General features: G+C 45.9%; 1 protein-coding gene across 1 annotated transcript in view; it reads left to right on the forward strand.

Annotated features, from left to right (window-relative positions):
• The window catches only part of LOC129716061 (di-N-acetylchitobiase-like), a 43,841-nt gene extending 31,773 nt beyond the window's left edge, over positions 1 to 12,068 (forward strand). Inside the window, exon 7 of the mRNA XM_055665941.1 lies at positions 9,713 to 12,068. Coding sequence (XP_055521916.1) covers positions 9,713 to 9,898 — 186 coding nt within the window. The 3' untranslated portion in view covers positions 9,899 to 12,068. The remainder of the gene's footprint in view (positions 1 to 9,712) is intronic.
• The last annotated feature ends 3,933 nt before the right edge of the window (positions 12,069 to 16,001 follow it).

Raw genomic sequence — 16,001 nt, forward strand, 5'->3', positions numbered from 1 at the left:
TGGAGGGTTATGGTCTGAGTGCAGGTAGATGGGACTAGGGGAGAATAAGTGTTCAGCACGGACTAGAAGGGTCGAGATGGCCTGTTTCCGTGCTGTAATTATTATATGGTTATATGGTTATATGGTAAGATTGAATCAGTTCTGTATAAGGGATTGTGGAAAGCTCAGAACATTGGGTCTGTACGGTGGAAACAGGGTGGAGAATAAGAACTGCCAAGAATCTGGGAGTGAATGTATCTCATCCTGAATCTAATCAAATTTTATGAAGTGCTGTGTTAATCAAATGCAGACACAGAGATTGTAATGAAATTAAAGAAGATGATTTACACCAACTCTGCCCTCCCCGATGGACAGAAATGATCCACATTTTCACTCATTTGTCTTTTAACTCATCGGCACAGGGGCAACACAGTGACGCAGCGATAGAGTTGCTGCCTCACAAAGATGAGTAGTATGTAATCTGTTTAACTCTAGAGTTTACGTACTGGGTTAGCATGATGGGAAAAATGACCAACCTTGGAAGTTAAGGATGCTATTGAGACATAGACACATAGAAACATAGAAAATAGGTGCAGGAGGAGGCCATTCGGCCCTTCGAGCCAGCACCACCATTCATTGTGATCATGACTGATCGTCCCCTATCAATAACCCATGCCTGCCTTCTCCCCATATCCCTTGACTACACTAGCCCCAAGAGCTTTATCTAACTCTCTCTTAAATCCATCCAGTGACTTGGCCTCCACTGCCCTCTGTGGCAGGGAATTCCACAAATTCACAACTCTCTGGGTGAAAACGTTGTTTCTCACCTCAGTCTTAAATGAGCTCCCCTTTCTTCTAAGACTGCGGCCCCTGATTCTGGACTCGTCCAAAATTGGGAAAATTTTTCCTGCATCTAGCTTGTCCAGACTTTTTATAATTTTATGTTTTTATAAGATTCCCCCTCATCCTTCTAAACTCCAGTGAGTACAAGCCTAGTCTTTTCAATCTTTCCTCATATGACAGTCCCACCATTCCCAGGGATCAATCTCGTGAACCTATGCTGCACTGCCTCAATCACAAGGATGTCCTTCCTCAAATTAGGAGATCAAAACTGTACACAATACTCCAGATGTGGTCTCACCAGAGCCCTATACAACTGCAGAAGAACCTCTTTACTCCTATACTGAAATCCTCTTGTTATGAAGGCCAACATTCCATTAGCTTTCTTCACTGCCTGCTGTACCTGTAAGCCAACTTTCAGTGACCGGTGTACAAGGGCGCCCAGGTCTCGCTGTACCTCCCCCTTACCTAACCTAACCCCATTGATATAATGTTTAAGAAGGACCTACAGATGCTGGAAAATCGAAGGTACACAAAAACGTACTGAAGAAGGGTTTCGGCCCGAAACGTTACCTATTTCCTTCGCTCCGTAGATGCTGCTGCACCCGCTGAGTTTCTCCAGCATTTTTGTGTACCTCCCATTGATATTATAATCTGCCCCCTTGTTTTTGCTGCCGAAGTGGATAACCTCACATTTATCTATATTATACTGCATCTGCCACGCATCTCCCCACTCACTCAGTGTCCGGGTCACTCTGCAACCTCTTAACATCCGCTTCCCACTTCACACTGCCACCCAGCTTTGTGTCATCCGCAAACTTGGTAGTGTTGCTCCTAATTACCTCTTCAAAATCATTAATATATATGGTAAACAGTTGCGGCCCCAACACAGAGCCTTGTAGCACTCCACTCGCCACTGCCTGCCATTCTGAAAAGGACCCGTTCACTCCTACTCATTGCTTCCGGTCTGCCAACCAATTTACCATCCATGTCAACACCCCTACCCCGAATATCATGTGCTCTAATTTTAGTCACCAGTCTCCCGTGCAGGACCTTATCAAAGGCTTTCTGAAAATCTAGATACACTACATCCACTGCTTCATCCATTTTATTGGTCACATCCTCAAAAAATTCCAGAAGATTAGTCAAGCATGATTTCCCTTTCATAAATCCATGTTGACTTCGACTAATCCTTTTACTGCTATCCAAATGCCCCATTATTACCTCTTTAATAATTGACTCCAGCATCTTTCCCACCAGCGAAGTCAGGCTAACTGGTCTGTAATTCCCCGTTTTCTCTCTCGCTCCTTTCTTGAAAAGTGGGATAACATTAGCTATCTTACAATCCACAGGAACTGATCCTGAATGTATTGAACATTGGAAAATGATCACCAATGCGTCCACTATTTCTAGAGCCACCTCCCTGAGTACCCTGGGATGCAGACCATCAGGCCCAGGGGATTTATCATCCTTCAGTCCCATTAGCCTACCCAATACTATTTCTCGCCTAATGAAAATTTCTTTCAGTTCCTCTACCCCCTTAGATCCTCTGTCCTCCAGTACATCTGGGAGATTGCTTGTGTCTTCCTTAGTGAAGACAGATCCGAAGTACCTATTCAACTCTTCTGCCATTTCCTTGTTGCCCATAATAATTTCACATGTGTCTGCCTTCAAGGGACCCACATTTGACTTTGCTACTCGTTTTCCCTTAACATATCTAAAGAAGCTTTTACTGTCCTTCTTTATATTCCTGGCCAGCTTCCCTTCGTACTTCAGCTTTTCAGCCCGTATTGCCCATTTTGTTTCCTTCTGTTGTCCTATGAAAGTTTCCCAATCCTCTGGCTTCCGGCTACTCTTTGCTGTGTTATACATCTTTTCTTTTAGTTTTATTCTATCCCTAACTTCTGTTGTCAGCCACGGTTGCCTCCTACTCCCATTAGAAGCTTTCTTACTTTTTGGAATGAAATGATCCTGCGTTTTCCAGATTATGCCCAGAAATTCCTGCCATTGCTGTTCCACCGTCATTCCTGCTAGGATCCCTTTCCAGTCTACCTTGGCCAGCTCCTCTCTCATGCCTTCATAGTCCCCTTTGTTCAACTGCATCGCTGACACTTCCGATTTAACCTTCTCCTTCTCAAATTGCAGATTAAAACTAATCATGTTATGATCACTACCTCCAAGCGGTTCCTTTACCTCGAGTTCTGTTATCATGTCTGGTTCATTGGACAACACTAAATCTAGAATTGCCTTTTCTCTGGTCGGCTCCATTACAAGTTGCTCTAAGAATCCATCTCGGAGGCATTTTACAAACTCTCTTTCTTGGGGTCCTGAACCAACCTGATTTTCACAGTCTACCTGCATATTGAAATCCCCCATCACCACAGTGACATTAACTTTGTTACATGCCAGTTTTAACTCCTGCTGCAACTTACACCCTGCATCCGGGCTACTATTTGGGGGTCTGTAGATAACACCAATTAGTGTCTTCTTGCCTTTACAATTCCTCAACTCAATCCACAGTGACTCTACCTCGTCAGTCCCTATGTCTTCCCTCGCAAGGGACTGAATTCCATCCTTCACCAGCAGAGCTCCCCCACTCCTCTGCCCAACTGCCTGTCCTTTCTATAGGATGTATAACCCTGAATATTAAGTTCCCTGGCCCGATCCTCCTGCAGCCACGTCTCAGTGATCCCCACAATGTCATATCTACCAACCTGTAACTGAGCCTCAAGCTCATCTACTTTACTTCTTATACTTCGCGCATTAATATACAATACTTTTAATTCCTTACGCATCTCACCTTTCACATCGATCCCTATTACACTTGGCCATACTCTCCTATCCCTCTGTGAGCTTCCTTTCCCATTAATTCTGGGGTCATTAACCATCCCTTTACTCGCTTTCCCTTTAACTCCGTCCTCGACTATCCCATTTGACACCCCACCCCCCTTATACAGTTTAAAACCCCTCATGTAGCAGTGGCAAACCTGCCTGCCAGAATGCTGGTCCCCCACCTGTTAAGGTGCAATCCATCCCTTTTGTACAGTTCCCCCTTACTCCAATACAGATCCCAGTGATCTAAGAATCTAAATACCTGCCCCCTGCACCAGTTGCTCAGCCACACATTCAGGTCCCGTATCTCCCTGTCTCTGCTCTCGCCAGCATGAGGAACTGGAAGTTGAAATGACAACCCTGGAGATCCTGCTTTTCAGTGTTTTTCCGAGCTCTCTTAAGTCACGCTGCAGAATATTCATCCAATTCTTTCCGACATAGTTTGTGCCGACATGCACTACCACTTCCGGCTGTTCACCTTCGCCCTTGAGGATATTCTGCACTCTGTCCGTGACATCCCGGATCCTGGCACCAGGAAGGCAACACACCATCCTCGAATCCCGTCTATTGCCACAGAAACCCCTGTCCGTACCTCTCACAATGGAGCCTCCAGCTACAGTGACGTTGCCTGACGTTGTCCTCTCTGCTTTTGGCTCAACAGCCCTATTCGCATCGCAAGCCAGTCCTCCGCTCAGTGTGATAACGTCTTCTGTCCCAACAGCTTCTAAGTGGGTGAACCTGTTCACAAGAGGTACAACACCCGGGGACCTTTGCATTCCATGTTTCCCTCCCTTTCTCACCATCACCCACCTTCTCTCTTCCAGTACCTTAGGTGTAACAATCTTACTGTAGGACTTGTCGAGGAACGACTCCGTTTCTCGAACGAAGCTGCGGTCATCCACTTGCTTCTCCAGTTCCTCAACACGGTCTTTCAGGAGCTGTACCTGGATGCACTTCTCACATTTGTAGCAGCCAGAGACACCAACAGTGTCCTTGACCTCCCACATACTGCAAGCATCACACTGAATCAGCTTGCTTGACATCTCTTTCTTTCGTCTCTCTCTCTCCCGTGTTTTGCGTAGCCTCCTCTCCTCAGCCTCCTCACCAAAGACTCTCGTCAAAGAATCGCACTTTACTCACAGGGCGTTTCCCTCACTGCCGCTCCCTAAGAGCCGTCCTGCTTATATTGACTGATAAATTGCCTAATTTACCAATTTACCAACCAAATTCCTCAGTTTTAAACAGTTTTCCCTCTCTGACTCACTTCCAACTCTCCTCGCACTCGGGCTAGAGCCAATCAGTGCTTTCTCCTGCTTCTCTTTGTTGCTGTTGCTTCAAAATCCATGGGAGCTCTGAAACAATAAATAGATTTATCAGGATTCCACAGCATAGCTAGTTTAGTTAAATATACATTGGGGGTTGTAAACTAAGCTGAGGGCAATAAAACTGATCAGGGAGTAGTGACTTTAATTACATCAATTTGTTAATCAAATGGGAGAGCGTTTTTTGTAAATAGCAGGGAACATAAGGCTAAAAATATCTTTGGGAAAAGACAAAGATGAAAAACCACAGAGGTTAAGAAGAAAGGGGTAGGCACTTTAGGGCTGAGATGAGGAAAACCTTTTTCACCCAGAGAGTGAAATATCTTGAAACAATATAAATCAATGATTAAGATGAAGTGATTCAAAGTAACATTAGTAAATTTGCAGATGACACAAAGCTGGGTGGCAATGTGAATGTGAGGAGGATGCTATGAGAACGCAGGGTGACTTGGACAGGTTGGGTGAGTGGGAAGATGAATGGCAGATGCAGTTTAATGTGGATAAATGTGAGGTTATCCACTTTGGTGGGCAGGAACGCAGATTATTATCTAAATGGTGTTAAGTTGGGAAAAAAAGGAAGTTCAACGGGATCTGGGGGTCCTTGTATTGAGTCAATGAAAGTAAGCATGCAGGTACAGCAGGCAGTCAAGAACGCGAATGGCATGTTGGCCCTCATAACAAAAGGAATTGAGTATAGGAGCAAATATGTCCTTCTGCAATTGTATAGAGCCCTACTGAGACCACACCTGGAGTATTGTGTTCAGTTTTGTATTGTATTGTATTGTAAACTTAAAGCACACGGCATTGGGGGTTCAGTATTGATGTGGATAGAGAACTGGCTGGCAAACAGGAAGCAAAGAGTAGGAGTAAACGGGTCCTTTTCACAATGGCAGGCAGTAACTAGTGGGGTACCGCAAGGCTCAGTGCTGAGACCCCAGCTATTTACCAATATATATTAATGATCTGGATGAGGGAATTGAAGGCAATATCTCCAAGATTGCGGATGACACTAAGCTGGGGGGCAGTGTTAGCTGTGAGGAGGATGCTAGGAGACTGCAAGGTGACTTGGATAGGCTGGGTGAGTGGGCAAATGTTTGGCAGATGCAGTATAATGTGGATAAATGTGAGGTTATCCATTTTGGTGGCAAAAACGGGAAAGCAGACTATTATCTAAATGGTGGCCGATTGGGAAAGGGGGAGATGCAGCGAGACCTGGGTGTCATGGTACACCAGTTATTGAAAGTAGGCATGCAGGTGCAGCAGGCAGTAAAGAAAGCAAATGGTATGTTAGCTTTCATTGCAAAAGGATTTGAGTATAGGAGCAGGGAGGTTCTACTGCAGTTGTACAGGGTCTTGGTGCGATTGCGTACAGTTTTGGTCTCCAAATCTGAGAAGGACATTATTGCCATAGAGGGAGTGCAGAGAAGGTTCACCAGACTGATTCCCGGGATGTCAGGACTGTCTTATGAAGAAAGACTGGATATACTTGGTTTATACTCTCTAGAATTTAGGAGATTGAGAGGGGATCTTATAGAAACTTACAAAATTCTTAAGGGGTTGGACAGGCTAGATGCGGGAAGATTGTTCCGATGTTGGGGAAGTCCAGGACAAGGTGGCACAGTTTAAGGGTAAGGGGGAAATCCTTTAAAACCGAGATGAGAAGAACTTTTTTCACACAGAGAGTGGTGAATCTCTGGAACTTTCTGCCACAGAGGGTAGTTGAGGCCAGTTCATTGGCTATATTTAAGAGGGAGTTAGATGTGGCCCTTGTGGCTAAGGGGATCAGAGGGTATGGAGAGAAGGCAGGTACGGGATACTGAGTTGGATGATTAGCCATGATCATATTGAATGGCGGTGCAGGCTCGAAGGGCCGAATGGCCTACTCCTGCACCTAATTGCTATGTTTCTATGTTTCTATGTATTCAATTTATTGTCATTATCTCATATTAGAGACAACAAAATGAATTTTCCTTACAGTCAAGTATCATAAAAATAAATAAATAATAAATGAATAAATAAAACATATTAAGATTTTTAAAAAGCACAAACACAGAAGTCCACGACACAACATAACCACAACACAACACAGTGGCATCAAAGTTGAGGAAGGTACCATAGTCCAGCCAGCCTCCCCTCCGATCTTCCCAGATGTTCATCCATGGTCGGGGCCTCCCGAGCACACGCAGTCGCCGCCACGGGCGGCCCGATGCTCAGGCCCTCACGCCGGGATGATTGAACACCGACGCCGAACCCTGACGGAGAACATCCTCAGCGGCCCGGACCTCCAGATCAGCTACCTCCCATTGGAGTCTGCGGCTCCCGAGGCCACAGGCCGAGCCGCGCGGTGTCACAGGACTCTGCGATGTCGATCAGTGCTGCCCGCGTTGGGAGCCTCGCAAACCACAGCTCTGTGATGTCGGTGCAGCAGGCCCAGCACTCCGGGGCTCCAAACGGCAATCCCCGATAGGGCATCGCCCGCCCCGCGATGTTTCCAACGCTGCGCCGCTGCTGCTGCTGTCAGTTCTGGCAGGAAAGGCCGCTGGGGGGGTGGGGGCAAGGATGCGACTCGAATAATAGTCGCATCTTCTCCAGGAAGTGACTGAAGGATGGTATCCCTCTTACTGTACCCTCTTCCCCCACATAAAGACATTTAAAAAAACATTAAAAACGCACTTCAACATAACAAAAAAAAAAAACGCAGCTAGCACCAGCGCCACCAGAAATACAATCCATACAGCATAAAGTTTTGGTCCCCTAATTTGAGGAAGGACATTCTTGCTATTGAGGGATGTTTACAACGTTAATTTCCAGGATAGCGGGACTGTCATATGCTGAGAGAATGGAGTGGCTGGGCTTGGACACTCTGGAATTTACAAGGATGAGAGGAGACCTTATTGAAACATATAAGATTATTAAGGGTTTGGACACGTTAGAGGCAGGAAACATGTTCCCGATATTGGGGGAGTTCAGAACCAGGTGCCACAGTTTAAGAATAAGGGGTAAGCCGTTTAGAATAGTGATGAGGAAACACTTTTTCACACAGAGAGTTGTGAGTCTGTGGAATTCTCTGCCTCAGAGGGCAGTGGAGGCTGGTTCGCTGGATCCTTTCAAGAGAGAGCTAGATAGGGCTCTTAAAGCTAGCGGAGTCAGGGGATATGGGGAGAAGGCAGGAACGGGGTACTGATTGGGGATGATCAGCCATGATCACATTGAAAGGCGGTGCTGGCTCGAAGGGCCGAATGGCCTACTCCTGCACTTATTGCCTATTGTCTATTGTTGTGAATCTGTGGAATTCTCTGCCACAGAAGGCAGTGGTGGCCAAATCACTGAATATTAATAAACTTTATTACAGACTCAAGGTCCAGACAAGGGGCAACATTACATAAAAATGCATTGCATATTAAAAAATATCATAAAGTACATATAAAATCTTTGTATATCACTTATAAAAGCATCATAAATTATATATTAAGAAAAAAAACACAATCCATGAATTAAAATCCAGAATAAAAGAATGATCAATGTCCTACAACGAGACAACGATACCTGTGTCTCTACAACTGGGATTCGTAGCTTTCAGTGCTAAACCTTATGTTCGACAAGGCCACATTAATTACATTTTTAGAGTCATTTATCCTGCACATGAATTTATACATGCGATTTCTTTGGATAGTTTCTAAAGTACTGACTCCTGCAGTCACAAACATGTTACTAGCACTACACCATCTAGGTTTCCTTAGCAGTGTTCTCATGGCATCATTATATGACACCTTTAGTCTCTGCAAACTTGTCTTTCCATAGTTCGACCACAGGTGCGCAGTATACAGTGGTGTGCAGTATGCTCTAAATAGCGACATCTTCACCACATCTGCACACGCATCAAACTTATGCAAGAGAATATTCGCCTGTACATACAGCATGCGTCGTTGCATATAAATATCCTCATCGTCTGTCATTTGTTCTGTAATAAAATGCCCCAGATATTTTACCTTATTACAGACACGAAGATTATTGTCAGACAATTTAAAATCAGGAAATTTTAGACATTTATCCTCTTTGGTTCTACAGATCATAACAGCACTCTTGCAAGCATTATATTTAATATCATGTTCCACACCATACACAGAACATATAGTAAGGAGCTGCTGCAGACCTGCACTAGATGGACTAAAGACCACAAGATCATCTGCATACATAATATGGATGTTTTCAAGAGAGAGTTAGATTTAGCTCTTTGGGCAGCCAGAATCAAAGGATATGGGGAAAAGCAGGAACTGGGTACTGATTTTGGATGATTAGCCATGAGTACATTAAATGCAGGTGCTGGCTCAAAGGGCTGAATGGCCTATTCCTGCACCTACGTTCTATGTTCGTGTTTCTACATAAATACAATATTCCCTCATGCAATAGTGAACGATTGGCTACTCAGTATTTAGATTATTTATAAAGCATTTGAAGAAGTCCCACTTAAGAGGAAAATTGTGCAAAATTGAACATCTGAGACCAAAGGTTTTGTACGCAGTGGGTCAGGCAGCATCTCTGGAGAACATGGGTAGGTGATGTTTCGGGTCGAGATCCTTCTTCAGACACCAGCATCGGGTCTACAGTTTCTGTGCTGCACTGTTCCGAGTTCTGTGTTGACGAATGTGCCGTCCAGACAGATGTGGTGAACTGTTTTCAGCATTGTGTGGACCTAACCTTGCCTTCTATCTGAGTAACTCTCCCTGGTTTTCTGACAGGATGGTAAAACCTACCACCAGGTTTGGTATGACGATCCAGAGAGCATTTCAATGAGGTCAACTTTCTTGAAGAAGCTCAAACTCGGTGGCATTGGTGTGGTGAAACTAAATGGCGTGGACCACAGTAGAACCGCCTGGGCAACATTACACGCTGAGGAAATGTGGAATGCCCTCTGTCCTCCATGAAGATCATCCTGTGCTCAAAACATTTAATCTCTGTATAATCTATCGCTTAGCTTTCCAAGGAAACAGAACAATAATTAGCTACTTTCTAGCGTCAGAAGTGAAATAAACAAAGATCTGGGAAACAGACAACGTGTCCCCCTACTCCACCCATCACAATCAGTCTGAACGAAGATCTCGACCCGAAACATCGCCTATCCATGTCCTCCAGGGATGCTGCTTGACCCGCTGATTTACTTGAGCATTTTGAACCTTTCCTTGGTAAACCAACACATGTATTGTCTTGCCACTGACTGGTTAGCACACCAAAAGCTTTTCATTGTACCACGGTACATGTGACAATAAACAAAACTCTATAAACTGTATGCACTTACTTGTTTCTATATCCCACCCCTCATTTTTCCAGCTTTCATCTCTCTTCCCCAATCACTTTGAAGAAAGGTCCCAATCTAAAACGTCATCTATCAATTCCCTCCACAGATGCTGCCTGACCAGCTGAGCTACTCCACCACTTTGTGTTTTGATCAAAGATTATAGCTCAGCATAAAAATACCTTTGAGCCTCCACGCCTCGCTCTCTCTGCAACTTCGCAAGCTCATCTCCTCATTTTCCAATTGAAACAAAGGATGTTTAATTAGCAACATGAACTCAGTTTCTCCCCTCACTAACGCTGTCTGATCTGCTGAGTAACTTTAGCATTTTATGCTTTTGCTTGGAATTTCCAACACCCACAAATGATTGCTTCAATCAATTATTTGGACTCTGATGTATCGGTCTCATTCTTCTTCACGCTCTCCAATTCCTAATTCATTTGTTTTTGAGAACATGGAACTATTCAACACAGGAACAGGCCCTTTGGTGAATTATGTCAACACCAAGACCAACTCATATCTGCCTCTATGAGATCCATATCCCTCCATTTCCTGGACAACCATACTTATCCAAAAGCCTCTTAAACATTACTGTCGTATCTGTCTCTACCACCACCCTTGGCAGCAGGATGCAGGCACTCTCTGTATAAAAAACTAGTCCCGCACATCTCCTTTAAACTGTGCACAATTCAACTTAAAGCTGGGCTCTCCAGTCTTAGACATTTCCACCCTTCGAGAAAGATGTTGACTGTCTACTCTTTCTATGCCTCTCATAATTTTATATCCTTCTATCACGTCTCCCCACAACCTCTGATGCCCAATAAAAAATAATTCAAGCTTTCAACTTAAAGCTAATGCCATCTAATCCAGGCAGAATCCTGGTAAACCTCTTAACACCCTCTCCAACCCCTCCAGCCTCTCTGTCCTCAGGTTCTTGATTCCCCTACTCTGGGTAAAAGTTTGTGTGCATCTGCCCTGCAAATCCCCCTCGTGATCATCTATCTATCTATCTATCTATCTATCTATCTATCTATCTATCTATCTATCTATCTATCTATCTATCTATCTATCTATCTATCCATCCATCTATCTATCTACCCATCCATCTCTCTATCCATCCATCTCTCTATCTATCCCAATTACATAACTAAAACTCTGATCTTGTGCTCTTCCTGCTTGCATGTTTTTTCTATTTGCACAGTAGGTGATAGTGCTACGTTTTTTTTGCCAGCTCACTGACCGCTCTCCTGTGCTGTGAGTGCAATGAGTTTTGTTCTGATCAGTGGTATACTGTAAAAGTTATTGAGGTTTAAAAATCTTAAAAGGAACGCGTGCGCAGATTCCTTCAGTCAGCGCCACGCAAATTGGTCTCATCTCCTGTCAGTCAATGCCATGGCCAGGATGGTGACGCCCTTTCCTGCCTCACACGTGGTAGCCTGTCTCGCCTCACTCACAAACTCCTCTCTCCCCACCTCACAGTAACTTATCTCTCATCTCCCCCATCACCGACAGCGGCCGCGAGGTGGGAGGGGGGGGGATTCTGTGGAGGCCCTGGTCCCATCACTCTCCCCCTCCTGCGGCCAGGGGGCAGCAGCGAGCAGGCAAGCGGGTGCGCAGGGCAGGGACTGGCCGAGCGGCAACAGTGGGCAGTTGGACAGTACGGGCTCGAGTGGGCAGAGGGAGGGAGGGAGAGTCGGGTTGCAGGGTGGCCGAGCAGTTTATGAGGAGTTTGAGTAATTCACACACACACACAATGCAAACTGGTCCAATCATCAAGTCAACAGGATCTAAACCACAGCTAACAATGAATAACCTGTGGAGGAAGGAACTGCTGATGGAGGGAGGGAGTGACTGAGGGTAGGGGAAAGGAGAGGGAGGGAGAGGCGAGGAAGGGGTTGCGGAGGGGAGGAGGAGAGGGGAAAGATCCTGGGGAGGTGAGGGAGATTGGGGGATTGAGGGAGACGAAAATGTAGGGAGGGTGAGGGATGAAAGTGGGGGAGGTGAGGAGAGTGGGGAGGAGGGGGGGGGGTAGGGAGTGGGGAATAGAGGGAGAGTAGGGCAGTGGGGGAGAGAAAGTGCGGGGATAGGAGGAGGTGAGCAGTGGGCGATAGAGGGATAGGACGGGGTAGAGAGGAGAGAGGAGTTATGGAGGGAGAGAGGGAATTACTGAGGGAAGAGGAACGTGAGGGAGGTAGAGGTGAGGGTTGGACTGGGGAGGGGAGGTGGTGAGGGGAAAGAAGAGGGAGGGTGAAGAGGGGGACTTAGTGCTGGGGGATGAGTGGGAATGAGCTGTGCCTGCACAGTAGGGGGCTATGCGTGAGTTGTGCAATATTGGGGTTGTAGATATATAACATGTTAACCAATTAGAATGCTTAGTAATTATAACCTCGCCTAATTATAACATTCATAGTGTAAGATCCTACCCACTGTCTACCAGTTAGAGTAGCAGTGTGGCCGTGTGATGATCTGCTATGTAGTTGATGACCTGAACAATAAAGATGCTTGTGTTTCAACCCGTGTGAGTTTGAGCTCTTTACATGGTGTCAGGTTATCGGGTCTACCCTGAATCCGTTTAACGCGATTTATTTCATTTACCAGTTTTTATTTGCGTGTTTTTTTGTGATTTGAGGACATGGCTACTCTTGTTGAAAGCCTAGCCCACTTTGTTTGATTCTGATATCGCGGAGCGATGGCGAATATTTGAGAAGGACTACTCTCATTATATCCGCATAGTTCACCAAAACGATCCCGACGATTTGAAGGCTTCACTACTGTTGAATTTAGCGGGTCCGGAGGCTATGATCTGCGCTGACTCGTTCGATTTTGCACCTGCTCGAGTGGAAGGGAATGGACAGGTATTGGTGCCAGCCGAATCTATAGACAACTACATGGTGTTGCTGTGAAAGTTTAGACAAATGTGTGACCTGCCGTCTAACAAAATCCTTGAGAGAACAAGATTTTTTGCTCAAGTGCAACAGGCTGACGAGCCTGTGGAATGATTCATTAGTGACCTGAGACACATCAGCTCTCGATGCAGATTTGGTGAGTTTCAAAGGTTTCAAAGGTTTCTTTATTAGTCACATACACCAATTGGTGTAGTGAAATGCTTCTGGCCAATGCAGCACATAAAAAATAATACAGACATGACAATAATAAAGAAGTTTAAACATAAAAAACATCCCCCCCCACAATGGTTCCCATTATGAGGGAAGGCACAAAGTCCAGTCCCCATCCCCATGTCCATCCATAGTTGGGCCTATTTGGCCTCCGCAGTCGCCTTTACGGAGGCTCGATGTTCCAGGCCCTTCTCGCTGGTCGATGGTGCTCCGGCGTCGGGAGAAACCTCACAGCGGCATGGGAAACCCGGAACGGACAAATGAGTTAGTTCGTGATAAAATTGTGGGAGGAATGTGCGACCGAGAGCTACAAGCTGAACTGCTACAGAATGCAGAACTGACTTTAGAGCAAGCTATTCATGCTTGTCGGATGGCCGAAACTGTGGCACCACTGGCTGATTTTGATAGCCCGAATGCTAATCAGCAATTAAATGTGAATTTGGCTAGTTACTCTCTGCAAAGATTTCTCAATGCGTCCAGCAAATTTCAGAACAAGCCTAACACGAGGTGCACAACCTGTAACAATTTCCACCCCAGGTTGCGCCAATTTTGCATGGCCCATGGGAAAGTATGTCATAATTGCAAAAATCTCAACCACTTTGCTAATTGTTGTTGATCCAGTGGGAGTACAGTCCAAGGACGAAGCTGCAACTGATTCAACAAGACCCGTCCGATTCAGATTGCCATGAACAAGACGAATATTCCCACGGGAATGACTCTGATAACACAGACACTGAGTCTACCGTACTTTCCCTAAACCTGCGCACTCCAGGCAAAGTAACTGACCCTGCTGTGACCAGGATAATCAATAACAAACCATGGATCGCCACAGTCGATAGGTGCCCGCGTGAACGTCATGTCACTCAAAATGTTCAACAAGATAAGAACCATTGTGAAATGAAGTCAGTGAAAGCAGCGGTTAGAGAGTGCGTGGCCTCGCATCCTTGGCACTTCTGAGACGCCAGCTCCGTCACATTGGCTGTTCCCCCGCTGCTGGAAAAGCAGCGGTTGAAGATGCGATGTTTCGCTTGAGGCAGCATGACAGAGCCGGGTCGGGCACCAGCGGCAGGGAAAATGTAGCCGATTTTGGAACACAGGCGGGCGTCAGCAGCCGTTATGCCAGCAGGAGGCGACAATACGAGTGAGTGGGGGGGGGGGTGGAGGATTTTATTTAAAAATTGGTACATAAATTGGTACATAAAAAGAAAACATGTTTTGAAGAGTGCATAATTGAATGTAAAAGTGAATGAGCTAGCGACATGGAAAAAATGATGGAGTTTCATGACAGAGTGCTGGCGGACCAAGGAATCAAAGGCCGAATCTGGTACCCACAAACACACACACACAGAAACACACACACACCCACAAACACACACACACAGAAACACACACAGACACACACACACACACACACACACACAGAAACACACACACACACACACACACACACACACACACAGTTTTAATATATAATAGATATTGAATAGTCCCGGCCAGAAGTTTTGTATTTTTATACAGGATACAAAAGAATGACTTAGGGTGGCTTCTTGGAAGTGACATTTATCACAGAGAGGAGAGACAGTTGGGAAGTGTAGATGGTTTATGCATGCAACCTATAATGTAGCTACCTCATCACCATTAACACGCCCTCTCATATCAGTATAACTATGATCTCCTCCCTTCTCCTCCTCCCATTTTGTCCTGGTACGCCTGAAGGCTGGGTGCAGCCAGTACTGGGATGTGTGTGCCATGTGCTATAATAAAGACTCTAGTAAAGGTTACAGTGTGTCAGACTAAGTCCCTTTACATGGTGTCAGATAGTTAGTTAGACTCGCGCCTCCCGTTTACCGGTTTTCTTTTATATTTTGCCCGGTATTCCCTATCAGTTTTGATGGCCTCCTCGTGCAGGAAACCCTCTCCCCTTGTCTTTGATGCGGACATTGCGGAGCGATGGGCTACTTTTGTAATGGACTTCACTCACTTCGTCAATATTGCGCACAGAAATGATCCTTCTGCGGTCCGTGCCTCCCTCCTGCTTAATCCGGCAGGTCCCGATGCCATGAAGAGAGCTCGAGCTTTCGTTTATGATCCAGAGGTCCTGGATGTCAACGGCCAGCTCGTCGTGCCAGCTGAATCTGCCACCGACTCGGTATGTCTTTTACGTAAATTTGCCGAGATTTGAGACCTGCCCTCCAACCGCATATTGGAGCGGGCTAGGTTTTTCTCGCGGAAGCAACAGCCAGAAGAACCTGTCGAGTGTTTCATCGCTGACCTGCGCTATCTTGCTCAGCGGTGCTGTTTCGAAAATATGTGTGACCAGCTCACCAGGGACATTCTAGTTACTGGCATGTTAGACCAGAAGTTACGTGCTGATTTGCTGCAACGACCTGACCTGACACTGACTCAGGCAATGCATGCGTGCTGCATCGCCGAGGTGGTAACCCCTACACATGGGATGAGGGGATCTGACAGCCGCGCTGTCAATCTGACTGGTGTTACAGGGCCACGACGTTTGCAGGACAGTTCCCGCCCTACACCGCGGCCCGCCCGTCCGTCTCGGGACCCGCGGGCACCTAAGTGTCCCAATTGTAATTATGCCCACCCCGTGCAGTCTCAGTG

The sequence above is a fragment of the Leucoraja erinacea genome, unplaced genomic scaffold (assembly GCF_028641065.1).
Source record: "Leucoraja erinacea ecotype New England unplaced genomic scaffold, Leri_hhj_1 Leri_163S, whole genome shotgun sequence".
Classification (NCBI taxonomy): domain Eukaryota; kingdom Metazoa; phylum Chordata; class Chondrichthyes; order Rajiformes; family Rajidae; genus Leucoraja; species Leucoraja erinaceus.